The 27631-nt window shown below is 33.3% G+C and overlaps 2 protein-coding genes and 2 long non-coding RNA genes across 7 annotated transcripts; all 4 read left to right on the forward strand.

The window, feature by feature from the left end:
• The first annotated feature begins 22 nt into the window (after positions 1-22).
• Positions 23-9384, forward strand: LOC111881289 (myosin-9-like). Of its 3 annotated transcripts, XM_052767260.1 has the most exons (36): positions 23-157; positions 258-401; positions 545-690; positions 776-932; positions 1015-1073; positions 1164-1323; positions 1437-1586; positions 1668-1804; positions 1887-2033; positions 2128-2229; positions 2320-2377; positions 2463-2564; positions 2646-2683; positions 2762-2888; positions 2972-3154; positions 3250-3381; positions 3475-3584; positions 3678-3738; positions 3845-4022; positions 4172-4377; positions 4455-4574; positions 4744-4842; positions 4950-5804; positions 5881-6020; positions 6451-6577; positions 6645-6908; positions 6992-7138; positions 7205-7423; positions 7633-7776; positions 7865-7935; positions 8004-8103; positions 8229-8285; positions 8451-8507; positions 8632-8712; positions 8820-8905; positions 9058-9384. In XM_052767260.1, exons 1-36 carry the CDS (start codon positions 23-25, stop codon positions 9194-9196), a joined length of 5238 nt encoding a protein of 1745 aa, XP_052623220.1. In that variant the 3' UTR covers positions 9197-9384. The 3 variants fall into 3 exon arrangements, with proteins under 3 accessions (XP_052623220.1, XP_052623221.1, XP_052623222.1); XM_052767261.1 differs by lacking the exon at positions 23-157 and having other exon boundaries at positions 260-401; positions 494-690; XM_052767262.1 differs by lacking the exons at positions 23-157; positions 258-401; positions 545-690; ... (1 more) ...; positions 1015-1073; positions 1164-1323 and having other exon boundaries at positions 1441-1586; positions 1682-1804.
• A 3078-nt stretch (positions 9385-12462) lies between these two features.
• LOC111881319 (transcriptional regulator SUPERMAN) lies at positions 12463-13262 on the forward strand. Its single transcript, XM_023877730.3, has one exon. It carries the CDS (start codon positions 12536-12538, stop codon positions 13040-13042), a length of 507 nt encoding a protein of 168 aa, XP_023733498.1. The 5' UTR covers positions 12463-12535; the 3' UTR covers positions 13043-13262.
• A 5407-nt stretch (positions 13263-18669) lies between these two features.
• Positions 18670-21168, forward strand: LOC122196197 (uncharacterized). Its single transcript, XR_006187506.1, has 2 exons — positions 18670-19220; positions 19404-21168. It is a non-coding gene; the product is annotated as an uncharacterized LOC122196197 (long non-coding RNA).
• Positions 21169-23007: 1839 nt separating this feature from the next.
• LOC111881183 (uncharacterized) lies at positions 23008-26471 on the forward strand. 2 transcript variants are annotated; one of them, XR_002846722.3, is made up of 8 exons: positions 23008-23508; positions 23644-23931; positions 24193-24258; positions 24414-24478; positions 24601-24657; positions 24846-24939; positions 25160-25261; positions 26194-26471. It is a non-coding gene; the product is annotated as an uncharacterized LOC111881183 (long non-coding RNA). The 2 variants fall into 2 exon arrangements; XR_002846723.3 differs by lacking the exon at positions 24601-24657 and having other exon boundaries at positions 23009-23508; positions 24414-24557.
• Positions 26472-27631: the final 1160 nt, after the last annotated feature.

Here is a 27631-nt window from a genome sequence, read left to right on the forward strand (position 1 = left end):
ATTATCAACTTGCTGCATTTTTATGCAGGGTGCTACGACAAATATTATCGTAGGTTCCGAAGTATGGGTTGAAGACCCATCAGTTGCTTGGATAGATGGAGAGGTGTTAAAAATAAATGGAGAGGAAGTTGAGATCCAAACTACTGATGGGAAGAAAGTAAGTTGATTTTCTTTCAGTTTTAAATTCTCTATTTTTTTTTTTCTGGTAAACAACGATGGATAATGAATGGTTTTACTCTTTGAATTTGCCATTGAAGGTTGTTGCGAATTTATCAAAAATATATTCCAAAGATGTGGAAGCGACTGCTGGTGGAGTTGATGACATGACTAAGCTTTCTTATTTGCATGAGCCTGGAGTGTTGCAAAATTTAGCTACCAGATATCAGCTGAATGAAATATATGTAAGAAAGATAACCCAACTTCTATTTTATTTTTGATTTTTGATTTTTATTTTGTTCAATCTGGTGAGAGAAAACCATGAACTATACTGCAGCTATGGGGGGCTGTGTCATAATATTCTATATCGTATTCTGACATATGGCAGACATATACGGGCAACATCCTTATCGCTGTTAACCCATTTAAAAGATTGCCCCTCTTGTATGATGATAAAATGATGCAACGCTACAAAGGAGCAGCATTTGGGGAGCTAGATCCTCATGTTTTTGCAATTGCAGATTCTGCTTTTAGGTTATCTCCTCACCTCACCTCACCTCACATCACCTCTTCTTTTTCTTCAGAGGATTCATTCTTTATTTTATAATGTATCTATCAGGGCAATGGTGAATGAAGGAAAAAGCAACTCGATCTTGGTCAGTGGTGAGAGTGGGGCAGGTAAAACTGAGACTACTAAAATGCTTATGCAATATCTTGCCTTTTTGGGTGGTCGTAAAGGCACTGAAGGAAGAACTGTTGAACAGCAAATTCTTGAAGTAAGCAACTTGATACCTTGGCTTTTATATATTAGTTTTTTTGCTCTATGTTCCTCTTAACTATATGTTGTTATAAATGCAGTCGAATCCAGTTCTGGAAGCATTTGGGAATGCAAAAACTGTTAGAAATAACAACTCCAGGTGCTGATCACATTATAAAGTTATTGTATGATATGAGTTAATAATAATCACATAGGCTTAAAAATCCTGATAATTTGTATGTAAATGCAGTCGTTTTGGTAAATTTGTTGAGATTCAGTTTGATAAACAAGGGCGAATATCTGGAGCAGCCATCCGCACATACCTTCTAGAAAGATCTCGTGTTTGCCAAATTTCAGATCCTGAACGCAACTATCACTGTTTCTATCTTCTCTGTGCAGCACCTCCAGAGGTTGTTTTTACTTTTACATGCATTGGTTATAATTTACACTTTTCCATGACCAAGGCTTTGGATTTTTATAAAATCAATCGTAACACTATTTTCTAACAACATATTTCATTCAGGAGATTAAGAAATATAAACTGGGAGACCCTAAGTCATATCGATATCTGAATCAATCAAAGTGCTATGAGCTTGATGATGTAAGCGATGCCCGTGATTATCTTGCCACAAGGAGAGCCATGGCAGTTGTTGGAATGAATGAAAAGGAACAGGTTATAGTATCTTCATATAATACTAATTTGCTTTCTTGATAAATCATAATACAAGTGCTATAACATGCTCACCTACTCCAGGATGCAATTTTCAGAGTTCTGGCTTCAATTCTCCATCTTGGAAATGTTGAATTTTCAAAAGGGAAAGAGGTTGATTCCTCCGTCCTCAAAGACGACAAATCCAAATTCCATCTTCAGACAACATCAGAGTTGCTAATGTGTGTTTTCTCCTTTGTCTTCAGATTCAATTAATTTGATGTGTGTGCATCACTAAATAATATATCTGTTAATCATGCTTAGGTGTGATTTTAATGAACTGGAAGATGCACTGCTGAAGCGTGTGATGGTTACCCCTGAAGAAGTTATCAAGAGAAGTCTTAATCCTGAGGGTGCATCTGTTAGTAGAGATGGTCTCGCAAAGACCTTATATTCCCGCTTATTTGACTGGTAATTTCAGCCTAAATAAATAATACAACATGGCAATTAATAATAACTCAATTAGATACTATATTTACTGTAGCATGGTTATTCATATCTGCAGGTTAGTGGAAAAAATTAATGTGTCGATTGGGCAAGATCCAAATTCAAGATATCTGATTGGGGTTCTTGACATATATGGTTTTGAGAGCTTTAAATCTAATAGGTAATCTTATGTGCTGAAATAATCATCAAGGGCGTTTGAACGCCTTGTTTGTTGATGATTCATTTTTGTCACCATGTTTGGATTGTGCAGTTTTGAACAATTTTGTATTAATTATACTAATGAGAAGCTGCAGCAACATTTCAACCAGGTTTGACTTTTGGTATTTCTGACTTAATGATTGACAATTCTGCTGAATCCATGATTGGGTTTTTCTTTTGTACTTCCATGCACAGCACGTATTCAAGACTGAGCAAGAGGAATATACCAAAGAAGCAATCGACTGGAGCTACATAGAGTTTATAGATAATAAGGATGTTCTGGATCTTATTGAAAAGGTATTTCATATAATTTGAAAGTGCATTCCATCATGATATGATGGCTTCAGCATTGGATTAATGTTTAAATTATGATTGCAGAAACCTGGTGGGATTATTGCACTACTTGATGAGGCCTGGTATGTAGTGTTCTTCAGCTTATATGTACTTTTGAAATAACTGCTTGTTAGCTGGTGACATGCTTATTCTGTTTCCAGTATGTTTCCCAAGTCGACTCACGAAACATTCTCACAGAAGCTTTATCAGACATTCAAATCTCATCAACGGTTTTTCAAACCAAAACTGTCTCGCACTGGTTTCACCATTGCTCACTATGCAGGAGAGGTAATTTGAATAGATTTAGTACTCTCTTTCTGTATTTCAAAGCCTCTTATTTTTAATTATATCTGTTTTCTGTTTGTATTCAGGTTCAATATCAATCTGAGCAGTTTCTAGACAAAAACAAAGATTATGTTGTTCCGGAACATCAAGATATGTTGACAGCTTCCAAGTGCCTTTTTATATCAAGCCTTTTCCCTCCATTGGCTGAGGAGACAACCAAATCATCAAACAAATCTTCTAAGTTCTCATCGATTGGTTCTCGCTTCAAGGTAGTTTTTTTTTTAAAAAAAAAAAAAGTTAAAATTCCTTAATGTCATGTTATGTTGGTAATAAGTTGATTTGATCTTTTTGTTAATGCATGCAGTTACAACTTCAGCAATTGATGGAAACTTTGAATTGCACAGAACCCCACTATATCAGATGTGTGAAGCCAAATAATTTTCTTAAGCCCGGCATCTTTGAGAATATCAACATTATGCAACAATTACGTTGTGGGGTGAGCACTGATGAGATAATGAAATCGATATATTTTAAGCTTTAATAGTAAATTCATTAAACATGTAATAATTTTTCTTTTCTTATTATTAAGGGGGTTCTAGAAGCAATTCGCATCAGCTGTGCTGGCTATCCTACTCGCAAAAGTTTTTCTGATTTTGTTACCAGATTCAGCATTCTTGCTCCCGAGGTTAAAAGTGAGAAGTAAGTAAAGATATTTTAACACAACACCTCGTTTAAAAACTAATCAATGGTCTCATTATCAATGTGTGTGTAACTGGAGTTATTTCTCTACAGTTATGATCCGAAGGTTGCCTGCAAAAAGATCCTGGCCAAATCAGGGCTTCAGGGATATCAGGTACCAAAAGTTTCCTTTTTCCTCTGAATGCAAGATTTTTTTTAGCATTCAGTCAACTGTTGTTAACATTTGTATGAACTAAGTGAAATGTCAATAAATTTTGCAGATAGGGAAAACCAAAGTTTTTCTTAGAGCTGGTCAGATGGCTGAATTAGATGCACGAAAATCACAGAAGCTTAGCAGCACAGCCAAGATTATACAAAGACAGATAAAAACTTACATTGCTAGGAAGTATTTTCTTGCTTTGAGAAAGTCTGCTATTGTCTGGCAGTCATTTTGCAGAAGTATTTCCTTACTTTTCATCTATGTTCAGCTGTATATATATATATATATATATATATATATATATATATATATACTATATTATATTATATTATATAACTTCTCATCCCAATGACCAACTCTCATTGTGGTGTTATGTTATGTCCACTAGGAAAGCTTGCATGTAACCTGTACCAACACATGAAAAACAATGCTGCTACGCTTAAAATACAGACGTTCTACAGGCGACACCTGTCAATGAAGACCTATAACAAACTCAAGCTGTCAGTTGTCCTCTTCCAGGCACGTCTGCGTTCAATGGTTGCTAGTAAACATCTCAGATTCAGAAAACAAAGCAAGGCAGCAACTCGTTTACAAGTCAGACCCTTGTCTCCTCACATTGCTTATAGATCTAAACCTTTACACTCAATTCTAATAAGCGTTTATGATTGTAGGCCCACTGGCGTGGTTATAGAGATTCTTCACATTATAAGAAACTGATAAGGGCAGCAGTTGTTACACAATGTAGCTGGAAGGGGAGAATTGCTAGGAAAGAGCTTCGGAGACGAAAGATGGTTTGTTTTATGTTGCTCTTGCTTTGTAAAACAAAATAGCTCAGTTTTGCTAATTGCAGTTATTAGTAGGATCTGATCAATCAATATCTATATTATTGTTCTCTCTCTCTCTCTCTCTCTCTATATATATATATATATATATATATATATAAATTTTAAACATATACAGGCAGCAAAGGAAGCTAGTGCACTCCAACTAGTGAAAGATAATCTTGAAAAACAAGTGGAAGAGCTCACATCACGTTTAGAGTCAGAAAAACGCTTGAAGGTAATGTTAATCTATTGTAAAGATAATGTATTTATGATTACTTGAATATATATATAAGAAAAGCTTATATAACTGAATCTGACAAAATAGACCACTGTATGGTGCAGATTGAGTTGGAAGAAGCAAAAGATCGGGAAATTCTCAAAGTGAAGAACTCCCTGAAAGCCATGCAAAAAGACGTTGGTGAAGCAAATTCATTACTTGTCAAGGAACGAGAGTCTACACAGAAAGCAATTCAAGAAAAAGATCAGGAACTTTTGAAATTACAGAATTCCCTGCAAGCCATGCAGAATAAAGCTGATGAAACAAATGCATTGCTTTCCAAGGAACGTGATTCTGCCCAGAAAGCAATTCATGAAGCAAAAGAAGCAAAAGATGAGGAAATTCTGAAATTGCAAAACTCCTTGCAAGCCATGCAGAGTAAATTTGATGAAACCAATGAATTGCTTGTTCAGGAATGTGTGTCTGTAGAGAGAGCAATTGAAGAAGCCAAAAAGGAAAAAGTTCAGGAAATTCTGGAATTGCAGAACTCCCTGAAATCTATTCAGAATAAATTCGAAGAAACAAATGCATTGCTTCTCAAGGAACGTGATTCTACACAGAAAGCAATTCAAGAAACAAAACAAGCAAAAGCTGAGGAAATTCTGAATTTGCAGAACTCCCTGAAAGCTATGCAGAGTAAACTCGATGAAACAAATGTGTTTCTTGTCAAGGAACGTGAGTCTGCACAAAAAACAATCGAAGAAGTAAAAGCAGCAAAAGATGAGGAAGTTCTGAATTTGCAAAAGTCCATGCAAGCCATGCAGAATAAAATTGATGAAACAAATGCATTGCTTGTTAAGGAACGGGAGTCTGCACGGAAAGCAATTGAAGAAGCATCCTCAGTTGTCAAAGAAATTCCAGTTCATGTAGAAGACACACAAAAGATTGCTAGTTTGACTTCAGAAGTTAAAAACTTGAAGGTACTCTTGGTTTTCTAGAAATTTCTCTCTCATTGCCACTGCATACTAGTAGTTCTTATGTACTTATGCCATGCAGGCTTTATCAGAGTGGGAAAGACAAAGGGCAGATGAATCTGATAGGAAGTGTACTGAAGCTCTGGAATCAAGTGAGTATAAGCGGATGCAGTTAGAAGAAACTGAAAGAAGAGTGCTTCAACTTCAGGAATCTTTGGATAGGTATCATTGCTGCAAAATCTTTCATAGTAAGAAAAATTCTCTAGTTAGACTTATGACCCTGGATAGACTTCTTTCTAACCAAATCCAGAATATCAGGCCAGTTCTAACTTTAAAACAAAAATAGGTCCAGTTTGAGTTAATTTAGTGCTAGAATCATATATAAATGATAAGGGCAACCAACCTCTAGTAGTTCTATTGGTATATAGTATTCTCCTTATGCAGACGCATACATTAGGGCAAATTGCATGGAAGGATATCACTCCATGCTTATAGAGATGATGGAAAGCATGATGAAAATACATTTTATATGGTTTTAGAGTAAACATATCCTGGTTTTTGATAATTTTGCATGTATTGAAAAATGTGCATTATGATATATCACACGAAAGTTGTTCATATGCTTTATTAATTGCTCTCTTTGTGCAATTAGGCTGGAGGACAAGCTGGCTGACATTGAGTCACATAATCCAGGTCTTCATCAGCAGCAGCAGCCGGGTTCAGCATCAGCACTGCCACAGATTAAGAAACTCCAGGAAGGACACTCAAGGTCCTTTAAGGTATTGCTCCTTTTTCATGTTTCATTTGAACACAAGTAGAATTAGATTGTACAATTAATTGTAACAGGATCGACATAGCTGTGCAAGTGCAACACACTCAAGAGAAAACTCGGATGTAGAGGAGGGAGTTGTAAAGAAGTGTGGTGATGATCAGAAACAGGAATGCCAGGATCTGGTGAATCGATGCATTGCACAACGGATGGGATTTCCCAATGGCAGACCCATTGCTGCTTGCATCATATACAAATGTCTAAGAAAATGGCGATCATTTGAAGCTGAAAAAACCACCATTTTTGATCGCATAATCCAAGCCATAGGCCGATCCATTGAGGTAGGTGGTATCATTAATTCAACCATAATCAGCCTATCACTTACTTGTTATATAACCTAGCTGTGATTTTTTTGAAAATGAAGGCACAAGACAACAGTGATGTTTTCGCTTATTGGTTATCCAATGCATCAACACTGCTGCTACTGTTACAGCATACACTCAAAGCTAGTGGGGATCAGCCACTTCATCGACGCCCAAGATCAGGTCCTCTACTAGTAAAGAGGAATCAGGTAAGGTATATATTTTAAAATGAATAAAAAAATGTATATGATTGAAATTTGTTGGTTGGTTGACAGAGCTTTCGTGGAAGTGGAAGTGGAAGTGGAAGTCCTCGTGGTGTAGCTATCTCTATAAACGATATTGGTGATAGCTCACCTGGCGGAAGCCAACTTGAACCAAAATACCCTGCTTTGCTTTTCAAGCAGCAACTCACAGCATATGTTGAAAAAACATACGGCTTGATACGTGATAATTTAAAAAGAGAGATATCCCCATTACTTGGCTTGTGCATTCAGGTACCCCCCACTCTTTTTAATTTACTTGTCTTGGTTAGATTCATTTCATACCACACCACAATTAGAAGCCTCTGTCCTGGTTAGATTCAATCAAACACTGCTGATCTGGTGTTTGTTAAGTTATATATATATATATATATATATATATATATATATATATATATATATATATATATATACATATATGTTGTGCAAATGTATGTATGTAGGCACCAAGAATTTCCAAAGCAAACTTGTCAAAGGGGGCAGCTCGTGCATTAGCAAATGCTGCTTCTCATGAGATTTTGCTTGCTCAGTGGCAAGGAATCGTCACAAAAATTGGATGCTTGTTAAACACACTCAAGGCTAATTTTGTCAGTTTCTAATTCTATAAACTTATTCTTTGTTAACTACCCTGCCAAAACCTTGCTTCATTTGATTTCCATCAATCTTAATGTGTAGGTACCTTCGTTTTTGATTCGCCAAGTGTTCACGCAGATATTTGCTTTCATCAACATCCAGTTATTCAACAGGTCTCAACTTACTTACAGCACAGCAAGCTGACAGTTTTGAATTTTAACTTATTTGTCCTTTCCTGCAGCCTTCTACTGAGACGCGAATGCTGCTCTTATAGCAATGGAGAATACGTAAGATCAGGATTGGCTATATTGGAACTCTGGTGCCTCAAGGCAACTGAGGAGGTAATATATATATATATATATATATATATATATATATATATATATATATATATATATATATATATATATATATATATATATATATATATATTCTTTCCCTTGACTTTAACAACGCCAAATCACAGTATGCTGGATCGGCTTGGGATGAGCTGAAGCACATACGGCAAGCTATTGCATTCCTGGTATGCATATATATATATATATATATATATATATATATATATATATATATATATATTATTGCTTAATAATCATGTATTATGTATATACATATATAGTAGGTAGTCATCTAATGAAACAAAAGAAACAGAGGTATTCAAAGTAAGCGGTGATGTTGGTCTTTTTAGGTTACCCAACAAAAGCCAAAGAGGACGCTGCATGAAATAAGTTATGATCTGTGTCCTGTAAGTGCACGTGCATGCAAACTTTGAGATTTTAATCAATAATTGCATCCATCTTGACTTCAAGTGTTACTTATGATTATTCACTTCAAATTTCAAAACCCACCTCACCTGCATGCATGTGCAGATGCTTAGTATACAACAGCTATACAGAATCAGTACAATGTATTGGGATGACAAAAATGGCACGCATAGCCTTTCTCCTGAAGTAACTCTCAATATCCCATATCATTTTATAATTATATATATATATATATATATATATATATATATATATATATATATATATATCTAACAGTGATGAGTGGCTGACAGGTTATTTCTAACATGAGGATCCTAATGACCCAAGATTCCAATAATGCCATCGCCAGTAACTCCTTCTTGCTTGATGATGATTCAAGGTTATATTTTATCATGTTTATCAGAATAAATTTTTACTAATAGTAAATACCCTTAATTCCTTCAATTAAATTGTTTCAACATTGCCCTTGCAATAAGCTGTTTTTGCTGACTTAAAGATTGTGAATTGTGATGGGATATGATATGCATGCAGTATACCGTTCTCGACAGATGAGCTGACAAGATCAATGGATCCGATTGGTGTATCGGATATTGACCTCCGCTCCTTCGTTTCAACTCCGGTTTCTGTTTCAGTTTCTTGCAGTGTCCTAGGTAGTGATTCTTTTGTATGATTAATTAGCTTTAGTTATTATAAGCTGTAGTACGGTTGTGTTGTGTAATCAATTAATAGGGGTTTTGAGTTTCTAACCACACACATCCCACTCGTATACTATTTCCAGTTTTGTAGATCCTTATAACTTCTCTACAGTTCATTGTCCATGACCAAATACTAAATAGTATTCACCTATGTGCTTTGTCATGACTCTTGAATTTCTATATCTTGAAATTTTATGATAGATAACTAGTGGTTTATACGAGCCTAGCCAAAGCTTGTTTCAAGCCTTTAATTTTGGAACTCCGGCTTGGCTAGCTCATGTATGTTTTAGAATCCAAGGTTGGCCCAAGTTGAAGAAACCAAAAACCCCACCTCTATTTGACAAGACTTAAGGGGGTGTTTGGAATTTGCTTATTGGGTTATTGCCATCTTTAAGTTTGTTACAGTATGACGATTGTGATTGTCTCTACAACGATTTTAGGTGTGGTGATGCTTAACAGTTAGGGAGTTTTGTCAAATATGCCATTTAGCAGGCCATTAACCGGTTTCCCGGTGACACTCTCCGTTTGGCCTTAAGGAATATTGAGTTGGTTCCTTTGTAAACTAGAAACCACCACCATTGTTGTGCATGTTGTGATATGTATTACCATCACCATCACAACAATTACTGAAATCCACCACTACCGCCATATCTACACTAGCATTGTCCACCACCACCTCCCCTTCTTGCCTAAATCTAAACTGAGTGCCTAGATCGACGCAAGGTGTGCTTAAACCCAAATATCATGCCCATAAATTAAATAGAACCCTAGCAACACAAATGCACAAACTGAAATACAAGTGCATAAACGCGAACAGGACAAAAGCTTCTCGCAACCAATTTTGGGACGTTTATGGCAATAACCCTTGCTTATTTAAAAAAACTTATGATGTTTAGTAAAATTGTTTATTCGGTGTTAAGATGAAGTTTAAAAATAAAACGTGTTTGGTTGAGATTATCTAGTAGCAAAATGTAATAAACAGATAAATTATTTTTTAGTATTTGGCAAATGGTGCTTATGTGTGTAATTAGGAAATAACTTATCAAAAACTCTTTAAATAAGTCAATAAGTAAAAAGCAAGTAACTTTTCAAAAACTTTTTATTTAAGTCAGGAAGTTCTAGTGCCAAACCGTAATAAATTAAAGATCAAAACCGCAAAATTTGAAAATCCATTTAAATACTATTCATCAAATTTGCCAAAACTATGAGTGAGCATTTGAACCAGACCGGTTTCGAAGAATATTGTGGACCGTGGACCGGACCGGATGAGACTTATCGGGTCCATGTTCGGTTTTTCCGGTTCTTTGACACGATTGGACAGGTACAACTTTACATGCATACATTAGAAGTCGTTAAAACACATTTTTGGGTTTGATACAACTCATTTAAACAATTATGTTGTTGGGTTTGATACATTACAACTCGTTAAAATGAATATATTTTTGGGTTTGATATAATACAACTTATAAAAATGAATACGTTCCCGTTTCTTGTACCCATTGAACCAATCAAACTTTGATTGTTTATATCATTTGTTTGAACTTTGAATCAAATAAGCTAATGACTTTATCATATTTCTTGCATAACTATTCTAACTTTATCTATAGCATTATAACTTACAAAATTAATTTTCCAAATAAAAACACCTAACATACAAATCAAGTTCACCAATAAAAGTTAACAATCTTAACACAAACATACAAAAGTAATTACCGTAACACCAAAAATCATAATTTAAAATTTAAAATCGATCCAACTAACAAACGTCATAATTTAATCTTCCATTTGCCTATTCCCTGTATCATTGTCATCTAACTCTAACATGTTTAAAGCTTGTGTAATTTCTACATAAATACAAAATGAAAATGTTGTTTGTATTTAATAAAAGTAATAATTGAAAAATTGAAATATTTCAGCTTTAATATCAAAACTTTGAAGGATTGTAACTCATTAAATATAACATCAAAAACAGCAAAACTATAGTCTAAATTCATCTACAAACTCTAAATTATATGTTGGAAAAAACCGCATGTCAATTCGACTTAAAACGAATGAGATTTGTTTGTTTAAAAAATTTCACAGAATACAAAAGTTTAAATTTGTTCTGAAAAGTTGAAATACTTTAGTCTTCATATCTCAACTTTGGAGGATTGTAATTCATTGAATATAATACCAAAAACAATAAAATTATAGTCTGGAATCATTTACAAACTGTAAACTACACTTTGGAAAAAATCGCATGTCAATCAAACTTAAAACGAATGAGATATGGTCGTTTAAAAAATTTCACATAATACAAAAGTTTAAATCATGTCCAAAACCGGTTTTTACCCGTAACCGATAAAAAAAAAACGGACCGGTTTTGATCAAATCCTAGAACCGAAAACCGGCCCAGGGTCCAAAAAAGGTCTAGGTCCAGGTCCGATCCGGTCCATAGGTCCAAATGCTCACCCCTAGAGAAAACCATAGGGTCATCTTTTTTATTTGCTCATAAATAAATAATTGTAAAGAAAAAGTCCGTTAAAGTGTAAAACATGTAATTTACTTGGAATAAGGACTAAAGTTGCGAGGGAATCTCTTTAGGGACAAAAACAAAATTGCAGCTGAACTTAAGGACGAAAATGTATTTTTTTTTTCTATATTAAAGTCCATCTCCTGTTTAACATTAAATGATAAGTACATCTCTTGTTAACATCAAATGATAAGTACAAACACAAGAGAAACAAAAAAAACCAACAACTCCCTTAAAAGTTGATTCAACGTTCAATCATTAAATTGTTTTTTTTTTCCTTGACATGGATGATGGATCGATGAACATAAAAACCTTTCCGCCTCTTTTTTATTACAATCACCACTGAACAGAAAATTCTTATTTTCTTTGTAGACTAATTAAAAGAAACACAGCTACAAAACATTACGGACTTCTGTTGTTATTTTTCAAGAATGTTGTGGATGCTTGCAAATATGCATGCACATTAATTTGTGATGTTTTGATTGAAACGGATAAAAAAGTTAAAAGATTCTTCTAATTTTTAAGTTCTAGTTTGATTATTTGATATTAACATTATATATACACACGCGACAAAGATGTCAGAGTGGCCATTAACTAATTGAAAAACTTTATACACAAATACAAAGTCTAGCTACAGCCGGCTTAATTAGAAGGATAAATCTTGTTAAAAATACTACTAATTAATTAAGCTCTTGTCTCATCTCAGTTTCTCCATCCCTATATATATATATATAAGGCATCTTCTGCTATTTTTACTTGATTAAAAAGTAGATGTAAGTTGGAAGCGATACATATATCATCAATGGACTCCATCATCACTATGGATGATCATGAAGATGAAGCTGATCATCAAGAGCAAGATCACGTGGTGTCAGGAGAGAGATTGAGATTGTACGAATGCATATTCTGCAAGCGCGGGTTCACCACAGCACAGGCTTTGGGTGGACACATGAACATCCACAGGAAAGACAGAGCTGCTAAGGGTAGCCCTAACAATGATCTGAGTAATAATAGTAAGCTACATCGAGACCCTAGTACTTGCCATGTAGTCCCTAGATTCTATCAGCCGGTTTTCTCAACTCCTAGTGATCTTCCATGTTTTTCATCCACATCAAGTACTCACGTGCGACCTATAAACCACGGAAACAATAATCATCAAGATGTTCATGGAGTGATCACTAGTCCATCAAGCTTACGCCTACAGTTTGGCTACAGGTCACATGATCAAAATCCAAAAAGGACCATTAATGGAGGTGGAAATGAAGAAGACGAACTGGATTTGGAGCTTCGGCTTGGCCACGATCCATGAAAATGAAAGCCTTCTTAATTAATACTATATTATTAGTTTCATATGGACTGGCCATGGCCCTCCAAATGTCTTTTTGGTAAATTTTTGGCAAAGGAAGCTTTGAATTCCTTAAGGTATAATTAATTATGATGTTTTTGAGGTAGAAATCTTAGTTGTTTTCCATCTTAGTTTAGGGTGGATACGAGTCACGAGATACAATCATTTTTATGTTTTGCATTAATCATATTCTGTAAATGAATAAGTTCTTTTCAGTTTTTGCAATTAGTTGCAACTTATATTATGCTAATTAAATAAGCTGCTAAGAGATAGTGTTAAATGCACACTAATGATAGTGTTGAGCTTATTCACATGTTAATTAATTAATGTGATTTTCGATACAAAATAGATACTATTATTAGTATTATGTTAAATGACTGACTAATACAAAAGTAAATGAATATTTATTAAATATATTGTTATTTTGTATAAAGAATATATTATATATTTTTTTATTAAAATGGCGAAGGAATATATAAATGAATATTTATTAAATATATTGTTATTTTGTATAAAGAATATATTATATATTTTTTTTTATTAAAATGGCGAAGGAATATATAAATGAAGCAAAGACTAGCAAATAGCTAGAAGGTTATCTTAAAAACACAATAATAACGTAAAATACATTGTTTCGTGCGTGTGCATTTCACCTAATTGTAAACCTAATCATAATCTACCAAATGCAAGAAAACAATGTGAATTTAACAAATTCATCATTTCCTTTGTCTTAAGTGATATAAATTAAGAATTTGTCATCGGGCTTTTAGAATTTGTACTTTAACTTTCAATAAAATTTTCAAATTAAAATATGTTGAAGAAAATCATGTATTAGCTATGATGTTTTTATCCTCTTATCTCTTAACGTTTTCTTAGCTTATCTTTGATAATTCAAATTGATGTATATATAGATCTTTAAACGATTGGAATGAACGGAGAGAGAAGGAAACCTAATTGGTTCCTATTGAATGTTTACTTTTGTTTTCTTTATGGTATCAGAGCGATTTCTCTAATCGGCTGAGTTCATCATTCAAGTGCAACGATGGCCGAACTTGATGACGTTGGAGGCAACGACAATCATAAAGCCAAAAATCCTTCCTCTAATCCCGATTCTCCTTACTATGTTCATCTAATTGATTATTCTCGTCAGATGCATGTGAATGACAGTTTGAACGACAATAACTATGCGGATTGATCAAGAGAGATGAACGATTTTCTCATTGCCAAAAATAAGGCTGGTTTCATCGACGGAACCATCCCAATAGTGGCGGTTTTGTATAGGTGCCCATAGTGGCACCGGCAATACCTACCATGTCTGTTCGCAGTGCAAAATTTTCGATTTTTTTTTTCTATTTTCTACTATAAAATGTGTCACCGACAACACATACTACGAAATCATGCGTCCGTCCCTGCATCCCAAAACCTATAGAAGATCATCTAGAATATAGAGCATGGCTATGCAATCGTAAAAGGGTAGATCACCAGCGCCATGGAAAAGGAGATCAGAGACAGTGTAAAGTATGCAACGATAGCTTAGCAGAATTGGGATGATCTCCAAGAAAGATTCGGGAAAGAAAGCGCTCTGAGGGCGTATGAATTGAAGTGAATCCTAACCAATATGCGACAAGAAAAGCACTCTATCTCTTCCTACTTCTCCGACACACTAGAAACTTTAGGGGAAAATGGCTAATAATCGAAGAACATCAAGAAAGAATGGTGTGGAGGGGTGAGGAATGACCAGGAGGCGAGCATGTATTTATAGGAAAAATTTCTCCAATGTGCATCACACACTTCGATCCACCCGTTGGCCGACACATGTCCAGTTTTGGTTAGAGCCATGTCGCCCCCTTCTAGAAGGTATGCACATCGCGCACATGTGTGTGATGAATTTTCATAATTTCAAAATTGCATAACTTTTTCATACGAGCTCTGTTTTTGATGTACTTTATATCCACATGTAGCTATCGATGATATCTACAACTTTCATTTAGACTTTGTCGGCTAGTTTTTACTTAGTTTATTTCACACATGCTTAAACTGTTAAAGTCCGTGTAAAATGCATAACTTTGTCATCCGACGTCCGTTTTTGACTGTCTTTATATTGTTGAACATCTATCAACGAGATCTTCAACTCTCGTTTAGATTATTTTGGCTAAAAATCGATCGATCTAAAATTCGATTTCTGAGCTGTATACTGCTACGCTGAATCGTATAAAAATCGTAACTTCCTCCAATGAAGTCAGATTTAGACTTCTATATATGCACGCTCTCGGTTTAATGACTACTACGACTTTGGATTAGATCACTAAGGCTAAAAAGCTATCTCTTCGAGTCACTATTTACGATATCCGTGGTCGTATCGAGTTGAACGCAAAACTTCAACGTATCATAACTCCTTCGTTATAAGTCCGATTTAAGCGTTTCTTATATCTTCGAAATCATTGTCACAACTACTTCAACTATCATTAAGGATATTCGTTATTATTATTATTCTATTTAGACGTGTATTTTATTCTTATTTTATTATTTCTTTATAAGCACGTATACTACAAATAGTTACACATAGAATACATAGTCTTCACAAAATTTTCTTTTACTATATAGAATGTGTTACACTTGTTGACCCTAATTTATTATATCATCTTATTAATTGTCTAGCGAGAAACGCGAACGTTACATCATTCCAATGGCATTGCAGTTTCTTTGACGATACATCCGTTGTCACATTTCATTTCTTATAAAAAATTTACTAACTCACATAAAGTTTTTTTGGCAGCCATCTCTTCACTAGATGATCCCAAGCATTATTTTCAAGTAGTCAAACATCAATGTTGGAGAGATGCCATGAAAAGGGAAATCCAAGCTCGTAAGAACAATAACACATGGATCTTGACAAACTTACCTCCCGGAAAAGAAGTCAATTGATTCAAAGTGGGTCTATAAAATCAAATACAAGCCATCTGGTGAAGTCGAGCGCCACAAAGCAAGGCTGGTCGCGAAAGGGTTCACTCAAGTTGAAGGTATAGACTTTCATGAGACGTTTGCACCTATAGCCAAGCTTGTCACTGTGAGAACCATGTTAGCTGTTGCTGTTCAAAAATGTTTGACTATCTATCAACTCGACATAAATAATGCCTTTTTGCACGTGGATTTATATGAAGAAGTGTATATGAAGATACCACAAGGGTTAGCAAAAAAAGGAGATACGAGGGTATGTTGCCTCAGAAAGTCATTGTATGGTCAGCGTCAAGCTTTGAGGAACTGGTACAATAAGTTTACCAAAGCTCTCCGTCACAATGGATTTCAACATTCAAGGGTTGATCACTCACTTTTTGTTTTTAAGCAAAACGACATCTTTATTTTTGCCTTCATTTATGTGGATGATGTCATACTTTTGGGAAATAATACTCAACAAATAGAGAAGGTCAATACTTTCTCGATGGCCAATTTAGCATCAAAGATTTGGGACTGTTGAAGTACTTCCTTGGTATTGAAGTAACTTGAACACCAGATGGAATTCTTCTTAGTCAAAGGAAATATACTTCAGATATACTTGCTGATAGTTGTTTAGAAGGTTGCAGGCCTAGCTCTTTTCCAATGGAGCAAAATATTCGTCTCACCGTTGAGGATGAGTCTCCTTCGGTTGATGCAGGAAAGTATAGGCGACTCATTGGGCGACTTCTTTATTTATAGGTTACTCGACCCAACATCACATTCGCGGTCAACACACTAAGCCAATTTGTCTCCTCTCCTCGACTTATGCATTGGAATGCAGCTCTCCGTGTCTTATGCAATCTAAAGGCCACACATGGTCAAGGCATCTTCCTTCCAGCTAGTGTAACGTTGACTGGATATTGTGAATCGGATTGGTTGGGATGCCCCTTTATGAGGCGTTCTAAAACTGGTTATTTTATCACGCTCGGTGGTGCTCCTATTTCTAGGAAGACAAAGAAACAGTTTGTAGTGTCACGCTCTCCAGCTGAAGCTTTATTGTGAAAACCAAGCTACTTGCCATATTGCCAATAATCAAGTTTTCCACGAGCGTACCAAACATGTTGAAATTGATTGCTTCTTTGTTCGTGAACGCATGGAATGTGGTGAAATTTTGCCAGCTGAGATACACACCAAGGATTAGCTGAGATACGCACCAATGATAAACTTACATACATGTTCACCAAACCTCTTGGCACTGACCGGTTTCCTCTGTTACTTGACAAGATGGGCGTTCCTGATCTTCACATTCCATCTTGAGGAGGAGTGAAGAAAATCATGTATTAGCTGTCATGTTCTTATGCTATTATTTCTTAACGTTTTCTTTGCTTATCTTTGATAATTCAAATTGATGTGTATATAGATCTTTAAACGATTGGAAATGAACGGAGAGAAGGAAACCTAATTGGTTCCTATTGAATGTTTACTTTTGTTTTCTTTATCTATACTACTAACTTTTATTTTAAACAAAAGTATTATAATACACTTTCTATTAAGATGTTTTTTTGAATCTTTTAACTTTTGAACTTTTGAGTTTGATGTATTTTATAATTTTAAAAGCAAACAGCTATTTTTATCAAATATTTTTATATAAATAAAAATTATGGTTTTTAGTTTTTAATTTGCAATTATCAACTATCAGCTAGGTTTGACAAACATTTCTTAAAAATCATAATAAACATTGATGTGTGCGATTCGGATTTTGTTTTATAACGACCCGGATCTCAGGCTTTTAGGATTCGAATGTCAGAACATTTTGTTTTTGACGTGTCTATCACAATTGATTATCAATAATCACTTTGATGGTGTTAATCCGGTGAGATTTAAGTAATGGTGGCGTTATTACTTTTTTCTTTAAGATTGCTTGACTCCATTTTTAAAATCAGAATTATAGTAATCATTTAGTAGTTAGAAATTATACAAGAATTGATTTTTACATTCTCCGTACATAAAAAAATATTATTTATTACAAGCTGTAATCATAATAATGAACAAAATTAGTGGTCATTTAACAAATTAAATTCACAAGAAATACCAAAATTGATGGCCATTTAACAAATTTATCATTTCCGTTAATATTAAAAAGTATCGATCATTTCGCTAATTATTTTTATTGTTACAACTTCATATCAGAAATCAAAATATATAACCCCAGCCAACTAAATATATATTTACTACGTTCTAAAAAAACTAAATGTTTTTTTACGATACTGAAACATGGATGAAGTTAATATATACACGGGATTTTCATGGTGGTTTTAATGTCTAGGAAAAAATTATGACTAGAAAATAAACCCCTGTTGACTGTTGTATCATTAATACATTCACCAAGAACACTGACTCTGTATTTAATTATATCATTGGGTGACAAAATGACTTTTTAAAAAAAAATATTTTATATTGTATATAAATATAATTTATAATTTTGTTTACTAGAAATTACTGAATTTTATCAGCAAAAATTAACTTAAGTGTATATATATATATATATATATATATATATATATATATATATATATATATATATATATATATATAAAAACATTTAGCATGTTTTGCTAAATTTTAAGAGGTACACCCCTTAAAGCAACATTTACAACAACTGTATGCATATCCGGTCAAAAGGTAAATCAATCAAAATTGAAAATTGAAACCACTATTTCTCAATTTCAGCCAATTGAATCGATCAACACCAATCGAATATGTTGCTACATTGTTGCACCCTTCCTCATCCACGTTATATATCATCTCGGTGCTCTTCAATCTTTGGTACCCTAAATACCTCTACCATCGGATCATTCTCCTTCACCATCGATGCAATGACAAACCCTGGCTACCACAATCTTCAAACTCCTTCATCAAAGATCATAGCAAGCCATCACCCGCTCGGCCATTTACCATCACAATCACGATCTGGTGGCAGAGAATCGACACTTGGTCTACACATATACAGTAAGATGACTAATTACACAGGTATGCTCTTGATTTTCTGGTTTGGCGAGTTGGCTATCCCCTTTCTGGAAAAGGTCGAACTCCTCCGAGAAAAAAGTTAAAAATCGAGAGGTGATATATATAACAAAAAAACCTTGAAATCAGTCCAACGACTCTAATCTCCTCATCTCCTAGAACATTTACAAGACTCCTTTATTAGGTTTGATTAACAATTTGTTTTCTTGATTACTTTCTTTCTCTCTCTCTCTCTCTCTCTCTCTCTCTCTCTCTCTCTCTCTCTCTCTTTCTCTTTCTCTCTCTCTCTCTCACACACACACATCTGGTAGTTTTTCAGTGTGATTGTAATCTAGGGTTTTAAATATGAATGCTTTTTTATTTTCAGATTTTTTTTTGATGAAAACCTGCAATAGAGGAGCCATTATGAGGAGGATTCAGACCACTTTAAAAGGTAACTGTCAAATGCGACCCTTTGTTTTTTTATGGGAAACTACAAGAAAAGAAAGACCACTTTGTTTACAGCTGCCAATGATATATCAGAGCAACAAGAAAAGAAATTATGGTCCATTTTGGTTATTGGAACATTGTGAGTACAAATTTTCTTACTATTTCTTTTACTAAAATCATATCAAGAGGGTTAAATCTTCTATTCTCAAATCCAATTTCTTTTACTTTTTCTTTTACTAAAATCACATCAAAAGATTGATATATTGACTCTTGACATTGGTGTGGTATATAGATATGTTTCACAAAATCAATATAAGTATCTCTATTTACCATTAGATCCAACACAAAATAAAGAGTACGTTGCAATTTTCTCTATTGGAGGGCCTAATTCTCGAGTTTTGGTTATAAAGAATCGGAAGCAAGCTAAGCATTATCATATATATACAAAGAAGGTTGCTATTTTCTGCATTCCTTTGAGCTACAGTTCATTGGCTATGTTAAGTTACTTAAAGGTTTTGACACTGATATTTGCCGGAACCAATCCTGGTTACACAACTTGTAAAATTGTAATGGAAACTGCTACTGTTATGCAAGAATTGACCCAGTCAAGGTAAGTAGATTTTTGTAAACTGCCCTAAAACTTTCATTACTTCACATAAAAAACTTTCATCTGTTACTGATTTAACAAAATTGATTTAAATACTTAATTCAGTTCGATATATTTGCCTTTTTCTTGTGGTGTTGTATGACCATATGATGTTGACTCCTTATTGCTGGATTTGATGACAAGTATCCTCGACTATAAGTATTAACAAAATTGAGATGCTCTTTTTCATGATTTATTGCTTTAATTGTTTTAAAATGCATATTTCTTTCCTTATTGGCATATAACTAAAAAATAACATTTTTAAAGTGCTAATCTATAGAGATACAATTCTTTTACCATTGGCTCTAGAATGATCAACATATTATTAGAGATTTAGATCACTAAAAGAATAAATAGATATATCATGCATGTAGATCCCCCATGTTTATACTTTCCCTCTATGTCTCTATCTAAAACTCGCCACTGTCACAATGATTGCTACTTGGTTTGGAATGAAAACTCAAATTGATTGGAGTTTGGTTTATGTATAGTTAGGTTTCAAGAGGTCAATCAGCTATGTATTCTCATGTTAACAACAAAAGTATCATAATTATGCAATTTATAATTTTTTATAGAGCATTTAAGAATTTTTGTTAACAGAAAATGGGACATTTTGTCATTTTTGAACTCTGCATCCATTAATGGAGGCTGCATAAGGCTGCATTTCTGGGTCTTCAATATTTTATCACATGATGGTGGAGGTTTTTTTAATTTTTCAATGTGTGCTTATTGTTGACTGTTTGACTATTTATGAAATGTCTAAATTAGCCTTTGATTTGTAAGTGAATTGTTGAGGTAGCTCATATGGGGAGGTTTTGAGTCAATTATTGGTCTTGTGAAAAGGTGTCGAGGGTTTTCAGTTAATTAGTGATCTTGATCTTGTGAAAAGATAGATTATGAGCAAATGGCTCTTCATTTTGCTAAGAAAGTAAGAATTTTACGAAGAAAAGAAGAATTTTCAACGCTGCTGATATCATTACTGCACCTTATTGTAAATTAGAGTATTGTAATAGATATCCTGAAATTTAAATACATGTTTTAGTTTGATGGATGATAATGCACTTGTTTTAAATAATTTTAGCACCATCACCTATTTGCAAATTGTTGTAAAACTTGTTTGAGAGTTGCCAATTGTTTTTTTTTTTCAATAAAATACTTGATTAAGCATATAATGTTAAATTTAATTATTATTTGAATGTTTTTTTTGTATAGTAGTATAATTGTTATCCGTGGCTTGATTTTAATTAGGTTTATAATTATTCATTAACAATATATTTTAACATGTCATATGTTAAAGTAATACCATGTTTAAAAGATGTCGGAACTATACAAATAATATTATCACAATCATAAGTAACTTATCTATTATACATATTTTTATATTGGACTTGATTTTAATTAGGATTGTAATCATATTATGGTAAATATTTTTATACTGTGCTTGATTTTAATTAGGTTTGTAATCATCCTCCTTAATAAATGAAAGTTTTTTTGTCACATGTCAATCTTTCATGAATTTTGACATTTGTCATTTTGTGGTATTTTTAAAATAAATATTATCCACTTGTCAATTTTTGGTTTGTTTCAATTTTTAAAATTAAAGTCATATACTTATATATGTAAAGTATTAAATATGATATATATGATATTAAATTGCAATAAATATGTATCTTCTTTATTTTAAAGTTGTACATTAAAAAATATTTTCTGTTTACACTTTAATGTTTAATCTTTTTTTAAATCAACTCGTGTGATACACGGGTTTCACACCTAATATCATATAAATGATAAATCTATTGTTTTTATCATATAGATGTTCTTTTGAAAAATCAATGGATACAAATGGTTGTGTGAGTAGGTGTATGGATGCAAATTTGATAACACATTAGTTTTTTTTTTCCAATGTATTTTTTGATAACATATTAGTTTGCTTTCTTTAATTTGATAACATATTAGTTTGCTTCCATTAACTTTTATATACTAATAGTTCATAATTTACCACACAATATTTATATTTTAGTATTACATGTTTCTTTTTTCGTTGCACTTTTGTGGATTATGACAATTTATAAAAACAAACTAAGTGTTTGTAAAAAACTATTCACCATTACAAAATTTTTTAAAATAAGAGGCACGTTTCATTAATTTTTTAGTTGCTTCAAATGTCAAAGTTTTTATATGTATGCATTTTGTTTACAAAATCAGTTTAGTTGTTACGACCACCACCCATTGTCCTTCCACTCCCTCCCCCTCCTCCTCCCACACACACACACATACACACCATCTTTAAAATCCGATCTATAAAGGAGCACAAAATATAAAACAACATAACTATAGCGTTTAGGGGAAAATCTCTCATTTCTCGATGTCCATTAAAGAATACATTGTCTATCGGAAAGAAAACGAATCGTTGAACTGAAACTAACGATTAGTGATATTTGTCAATATATTGTGTCTTATTTTTAACATAACATGTTTCCTAAAACATTCTAATCGTCTAATTGAAACTAATCTCTCTCTTTTTACATGTGTGTGTGTTTGTTTATGTTAACATGTAACTACATAAAATAAAAATGTATTATCTATGAACCTATCTCCACATCTGTCCATATCTAGGTAATATCTATCTAACCTTTCTGTTTTCTATCCTTAAAAAATATGACTCTTATAGATAATTATTTAGATGTAGTCAACTATTTGCGCAAAAATTCTAATCGTCTTTAAAAACCAATTTGGAAAAGAAATTATTCACACCCGTCGCTTGACGCGGTTAAACGGCAAATAGCTTAATAAGCATTTAGCATATTTTGCTGAATTTTAAGAAATACAAACCCTCATACATCATATACAACAATTTTATGCAATTATTCTTATTTGGTGAACATACATATGGCTTTGACCCGATCTCATTCCATATCCCGTCCAACAACCTCCCCACTATTTCGTCATTTTCTTCGGCTTTATACTCCTATACCTCAGTTAATCTTCTTGACCATTTATATAACACCTCCACTATTCTGCATTTACCGTCTACTTCTTTACCTCTTCCACGACTCTCCTCTTTCTCCATAACCAATGACCAACACCACCGCACACCATCTTCTTCTCCTCTCTCCTTTGTACTTTCTCTTTCACGACGAACTGGGTTGTTGCACACCCTTCGACGACCACCTGTTTCTTCTCCCCTCCCCCTCCCCCCTTTTCAGCTCTCTCACCAACATCACGATCGATAACCAACATTCCATGATATGTTTTCCTATTTCATGTTTTGATTTAATTTTTTGTATATATGTTAGGGCTTATCAACTTCTTCCTTCCTCTTACTACTTACGCTCATCCACCTTCTCTGCGGTTGCATACAGTTTAGAAGGAGACCGAATTCAACTCCTTTCCTTGGGTACTTTCATGTTTGTTCATCGAGCATCTTGAGTGTAGCCATGAACCAAATATCTACTTTATTTTACATGTTGTTGTGTTTCCTATATTCTACTTTCCCAACTTATTTTTGTATATTTTTTACTCAAAATCTCAGGAAACCCTTGCCTCACCACGATGGAACATGCTCCTGCAAAGTCTATGGGTTACTTTGGTGATGTCGGTAATTAGATCATACATAAGTAGGTGACAAGCTTTATTTTGGGTGAAAGAACGCTTCAAAAGACACGCCACTCTTTCTCTTTCTCTCTTTCTCTCTCTCTATCTCTCTCGTTTTCGGTATCTTCTTCTTTTGATGATTGGTTCAATTTTATTTGCTTGCAGAAGGTTTTAGAGGTGGTGTTAGTTGAGCCAACGACAACGCTCCCCTCTCTGGTAGTACCAGGTAAGAACCCTAAATCGATTTGTGTGTGTTTTGCAGTCCAATGTCTGACTTGGATTTGGATGGAAACAAATTCACTTATTTCTTGTGTTTAACCCTGTTTATATGTAGCTATGTATATAGCTATTATTTTCTACACACACACACACTTCCATATCCATAGCCACACAGGAACACAAATCACATCCACATCAATTGTGGCTGGAGCGTAAAAAAAACCTGAATAAATTTTTTTTGATTATTTTTCTATAATTTTTTTCATAGGCCAATAAGATTAAGAGGCTTTGACCCCACGGAGACACCACATCGTCATTACAATGATTGGATAAGGTAAATGAAATATAGGGCCGTAATTGGAAAAACTATTTTTCTTAATCTAATATTCAACTAATAATAAAGGAAGTTATGGGGAAAACATACTTTATTCTTGCTACAAATTAATATGAGACAATGTTTATCTTCTTAACAACACCCATAACTTGCAGACAACAGGTTGACCAAACATTATGGTTTAGATGAAGATAACAAAACTCATGATAGGGAGACAAGGGTAAAATGACCGAAGACTTAACATGGGGAAAACTTACTTCATCTGTCAAAAAGACTTAAATGCCCTTCTTATCTCCAAGGTCAATGCTTTCATCTTTATGATAATTCTGTTTGCTTTGATAGGAAAAAAGTCAATGGGATGTATCTAATCAATATGGAGTTGTCATTTATTCATGTATGGTAAGAAACATATCCCAATTAAGGAAATAATTTAGTTGTTTTCCTTTTTGTTTTAAAAATTTGATAATAACAACCATTCCTTTCTTTTTGACTCAATTTCACTCCAGTATTACTATGACATGGAAGAAAGTCTGATAGTTCCTATTTCTTGGTTGTTTATTAATCCTTGGATGTGTATGCATTTTTAGGATGTGAGGACTCCACTAGAAGAAGACATGAAAACTATTCTTGTTTTTTTTTCATCTCATGAACGAATATTACAAAATAAGACATTATAGACAGGTATGTGTGTTGTTTGTATTGTCTAAACCTGTGTTTTGCATCTTAATGATTTTTTTTGGCTTTTTGCATCTTAATGCCACTTTTGATGACCGGTGTGATAGATTTTTAATGGGTGGAAGTTTACTTGGTTTTTTTATTTCATCCTATGTTGACATGATTCCTGATCTCGATTTCAAAGATTAAAGCAAGGGATAATTGTTTTATTATTTTTTATTGTCAGATCTCTAACTGATCTTGTATCAAAACCAATCAGTTATGCAAGAGTTCTTCCTATTTCATCAGTGAATGCAAGCTTTGGGGCTGGTCCACTACTCAAAATGCAGTAAGTATAAAATATCAACTTCAGTCTTTTGTATATTGTTTTATATCCAACTAAGAATCCTAAAATATAAACAAGGGGTATTGATCTAATATGCGATTTTATTAACTGTATCAATAAAAGACATAGGAAAAATTGTTTGTTACAACATCTCCAATCAAAGTTTAGTTATAGCCTTTTACCGTTTTAAATAAGCATTTGACAAGCTTATTAACTTTCAAGTGTTCCAAACTTTTAGGGATTTATCATCTACAGGATATTTTATTTTTTGCTCATTTGGTTTATATGTTTTATCTCCTCATTTTCTATTTTATCCCTCTTAGTTATATGTTGATCTAATCGTTTATTATTTTATGAGTAACTAATATATTCTATTAAATACACAAAAGAATATTTATTTAGAATTTTTTTTATTAAAAAAGCTTTGGTCAAGACAATTAAAATGAACATATAACTTTTGAAGAAAATAAAACAATTGTACAATAACTTATCATCTTTTACTTTATAATTATATAATATGTCAAAAATAAATCAATGTGTTTAGAAATCGATAAATTAATAAGAATTGTATACTTTTACCCTTATAACTTCAAAAGATGAAAAATCTAAAGAAACAAAAGTTAGACAGAAATTACAAATATAAATATATTGATGGCTCAAATATGTAATTTATTCAATTTTAATTATTGGTAGGTTTAATATAAAGAAATGTTAAATATGGTTATACATGACAATAACTGCTATATATGTTTTTAACCAGGATAAATTATTTATATATAATAAACAGATTTACATATAAAGTAGCAACCTACTTTCATATCTTTCAATGCTCTTAAAATTACATTAATGTAAATAGTATTTTCATTATTTTTTTTAATATATTTCTTTTTGGTTTTGATTTCTAAATGTATTGATCTTAACTTTATTTTTTGCAGGAAGGCATACACAATCGAGTGTTGGACAACTTTGTTGGCAGGTTTTCCTAGAGGACAAGGAGATCTATAATTTGGTGTCTATGTATTATGTCCAAATATTATATATAAAATATTATTTTTCGTTTATTATAATTTGATTGCTATTTAAACTAAACAATTATAGCATTGCACTATAGTGGATGCGTATGAATAAAATGGATCGAGTTGTATATTTAATTATTGTTAGTGAACATTGAACATGTGGGTTGAGTAGTGAGAGTTTTTAAGATTGCCTTGAATCGAGTTTTTAACATACTTTTTATTTGGTGTAGTAAACTATTTTTGCAGAAAAACTATCCGCCTCTACAAACAAATTTCTAATTCGAGTTTTAGACTAATACAAAATCCCTCACCCCACTATGACGTCTCTCAGACTCTTGAACTTGCACCACCCACTTAAACCACTGAAGCGCCGCCCTAAACCACCTCCGTGAATCAGTCGTGAAACCACCTTGTCGGCAACCACCTCCCTCTCCTTTCCTCTCTCATCTTTTTTCATCAGCCGCCAGATTTGATTTCACCAGATCTGAAACAGAAGTCATCGAAAACCGCCCCCTCTCTGATCTCGTTTCACTGGTCACCAATGTATGTGTTGGAATGAAAATGGTATCATGATACACCGATACTTCACATGGAGGTGGAGTTTTTTGTGTTGCACACCAACTGTTTGATGAAAGTCCTCTTAGAATTTTTTAGTAAGTAGGGACTGATTTGACGATAACAAAAAAGCTTTGCAATGACCTGTTTAAAAAAGTGCTTAATTTTGGATGAATTACATTTCGCTTGCTAAAGAGTGGTCGGCGGCATCACAAATCTATGTAGGTATCTTTTATTCTTTTTGTTATTCGGTTTGCATCAATTAGACTTAAACCAATGCTACTTTCTCTAAAAAAATATATTTGGTGATGGATCAATACTAGAAGATAAAAATATATCATTTTTTTTGGTCCATCTTATAGAAGTTTCTCTAATTGCTATGGAGGAGGAACTAATCTACTAAATAGCTTATGTTCACAAAATAAAGAATCTCTATAAATATGCATGCATTAAGGCCCTTAGGTTAAATTGAATTTCACATTTCAATATCCTATTAAGTAACCAACAATCATATAAAAAGTGATAAAGTTTAGGCTTAATCATTAAGTCCTTAATAGAACACCAAAAGTGATTTAAAAGCTATTATGATCAATTTTTCCAAATCTGTCACCCGACTGCTAAAATCCGTGCAAGTCAATAAGAACACCTAAAAATCATGAGACTTATTTTTATGGAAATCTTAGTGTGTCTAGTTTCTTCAAACTTTGAATCATATTTCAAAATTCCAAATCCTTAAGGGGTAAAATTGGCAATCTTCTCAAGTTGGTCCTTGCTATCACAAATTTCATGCATTGTCTTCAAA

Source organism: Lactuca sativa, chromosome 9 (genome assembly GCF_002870075.4).
Source record: "Lactuca sativa cultivar Salinas chromosome 9, Lsat_Salinas_v11, whole genome shotgun sequence".
Classification (NCBI taxonomy): Eukaryota; Viridiplantae; Streptophyta; class Magnoliopsida; order Asterales; family Asteraceae; genus Lactuca; species Lactuca sativa.

Excerpts from the sequence above, each read along its gene's own strand:
- LOC111881319 (XM_023877730.3), top strand. The coding sequence starts at position 12,536 with ATGGACTCCATCATCACTATGGATGATCATGAAGATGAAGCTGATCAT.
- LOC111881289 (XM_052767260.1), top strand. The coding sequence starts at position 23 with ATGCAGGGTGCTACGACAAATATTATCGTAGGTTCCGAAGTATGGGTT. Across the intron at positions 2,565-2,645 it reads TTCTGGATCTTATTGAAAAG|AAACCTGGTGGGATTATTGC; the intron begins GTATTTCATATA and ends TTATGATTGCAG. Across the intron at positions 3,739-3,844 it reads CAGGGCTTCAGGGATATCAG|ATAGGGAAAACCAAAGTTTT; the intron begins GTACCAAAAGTT and ends TAAATTTTGCAG.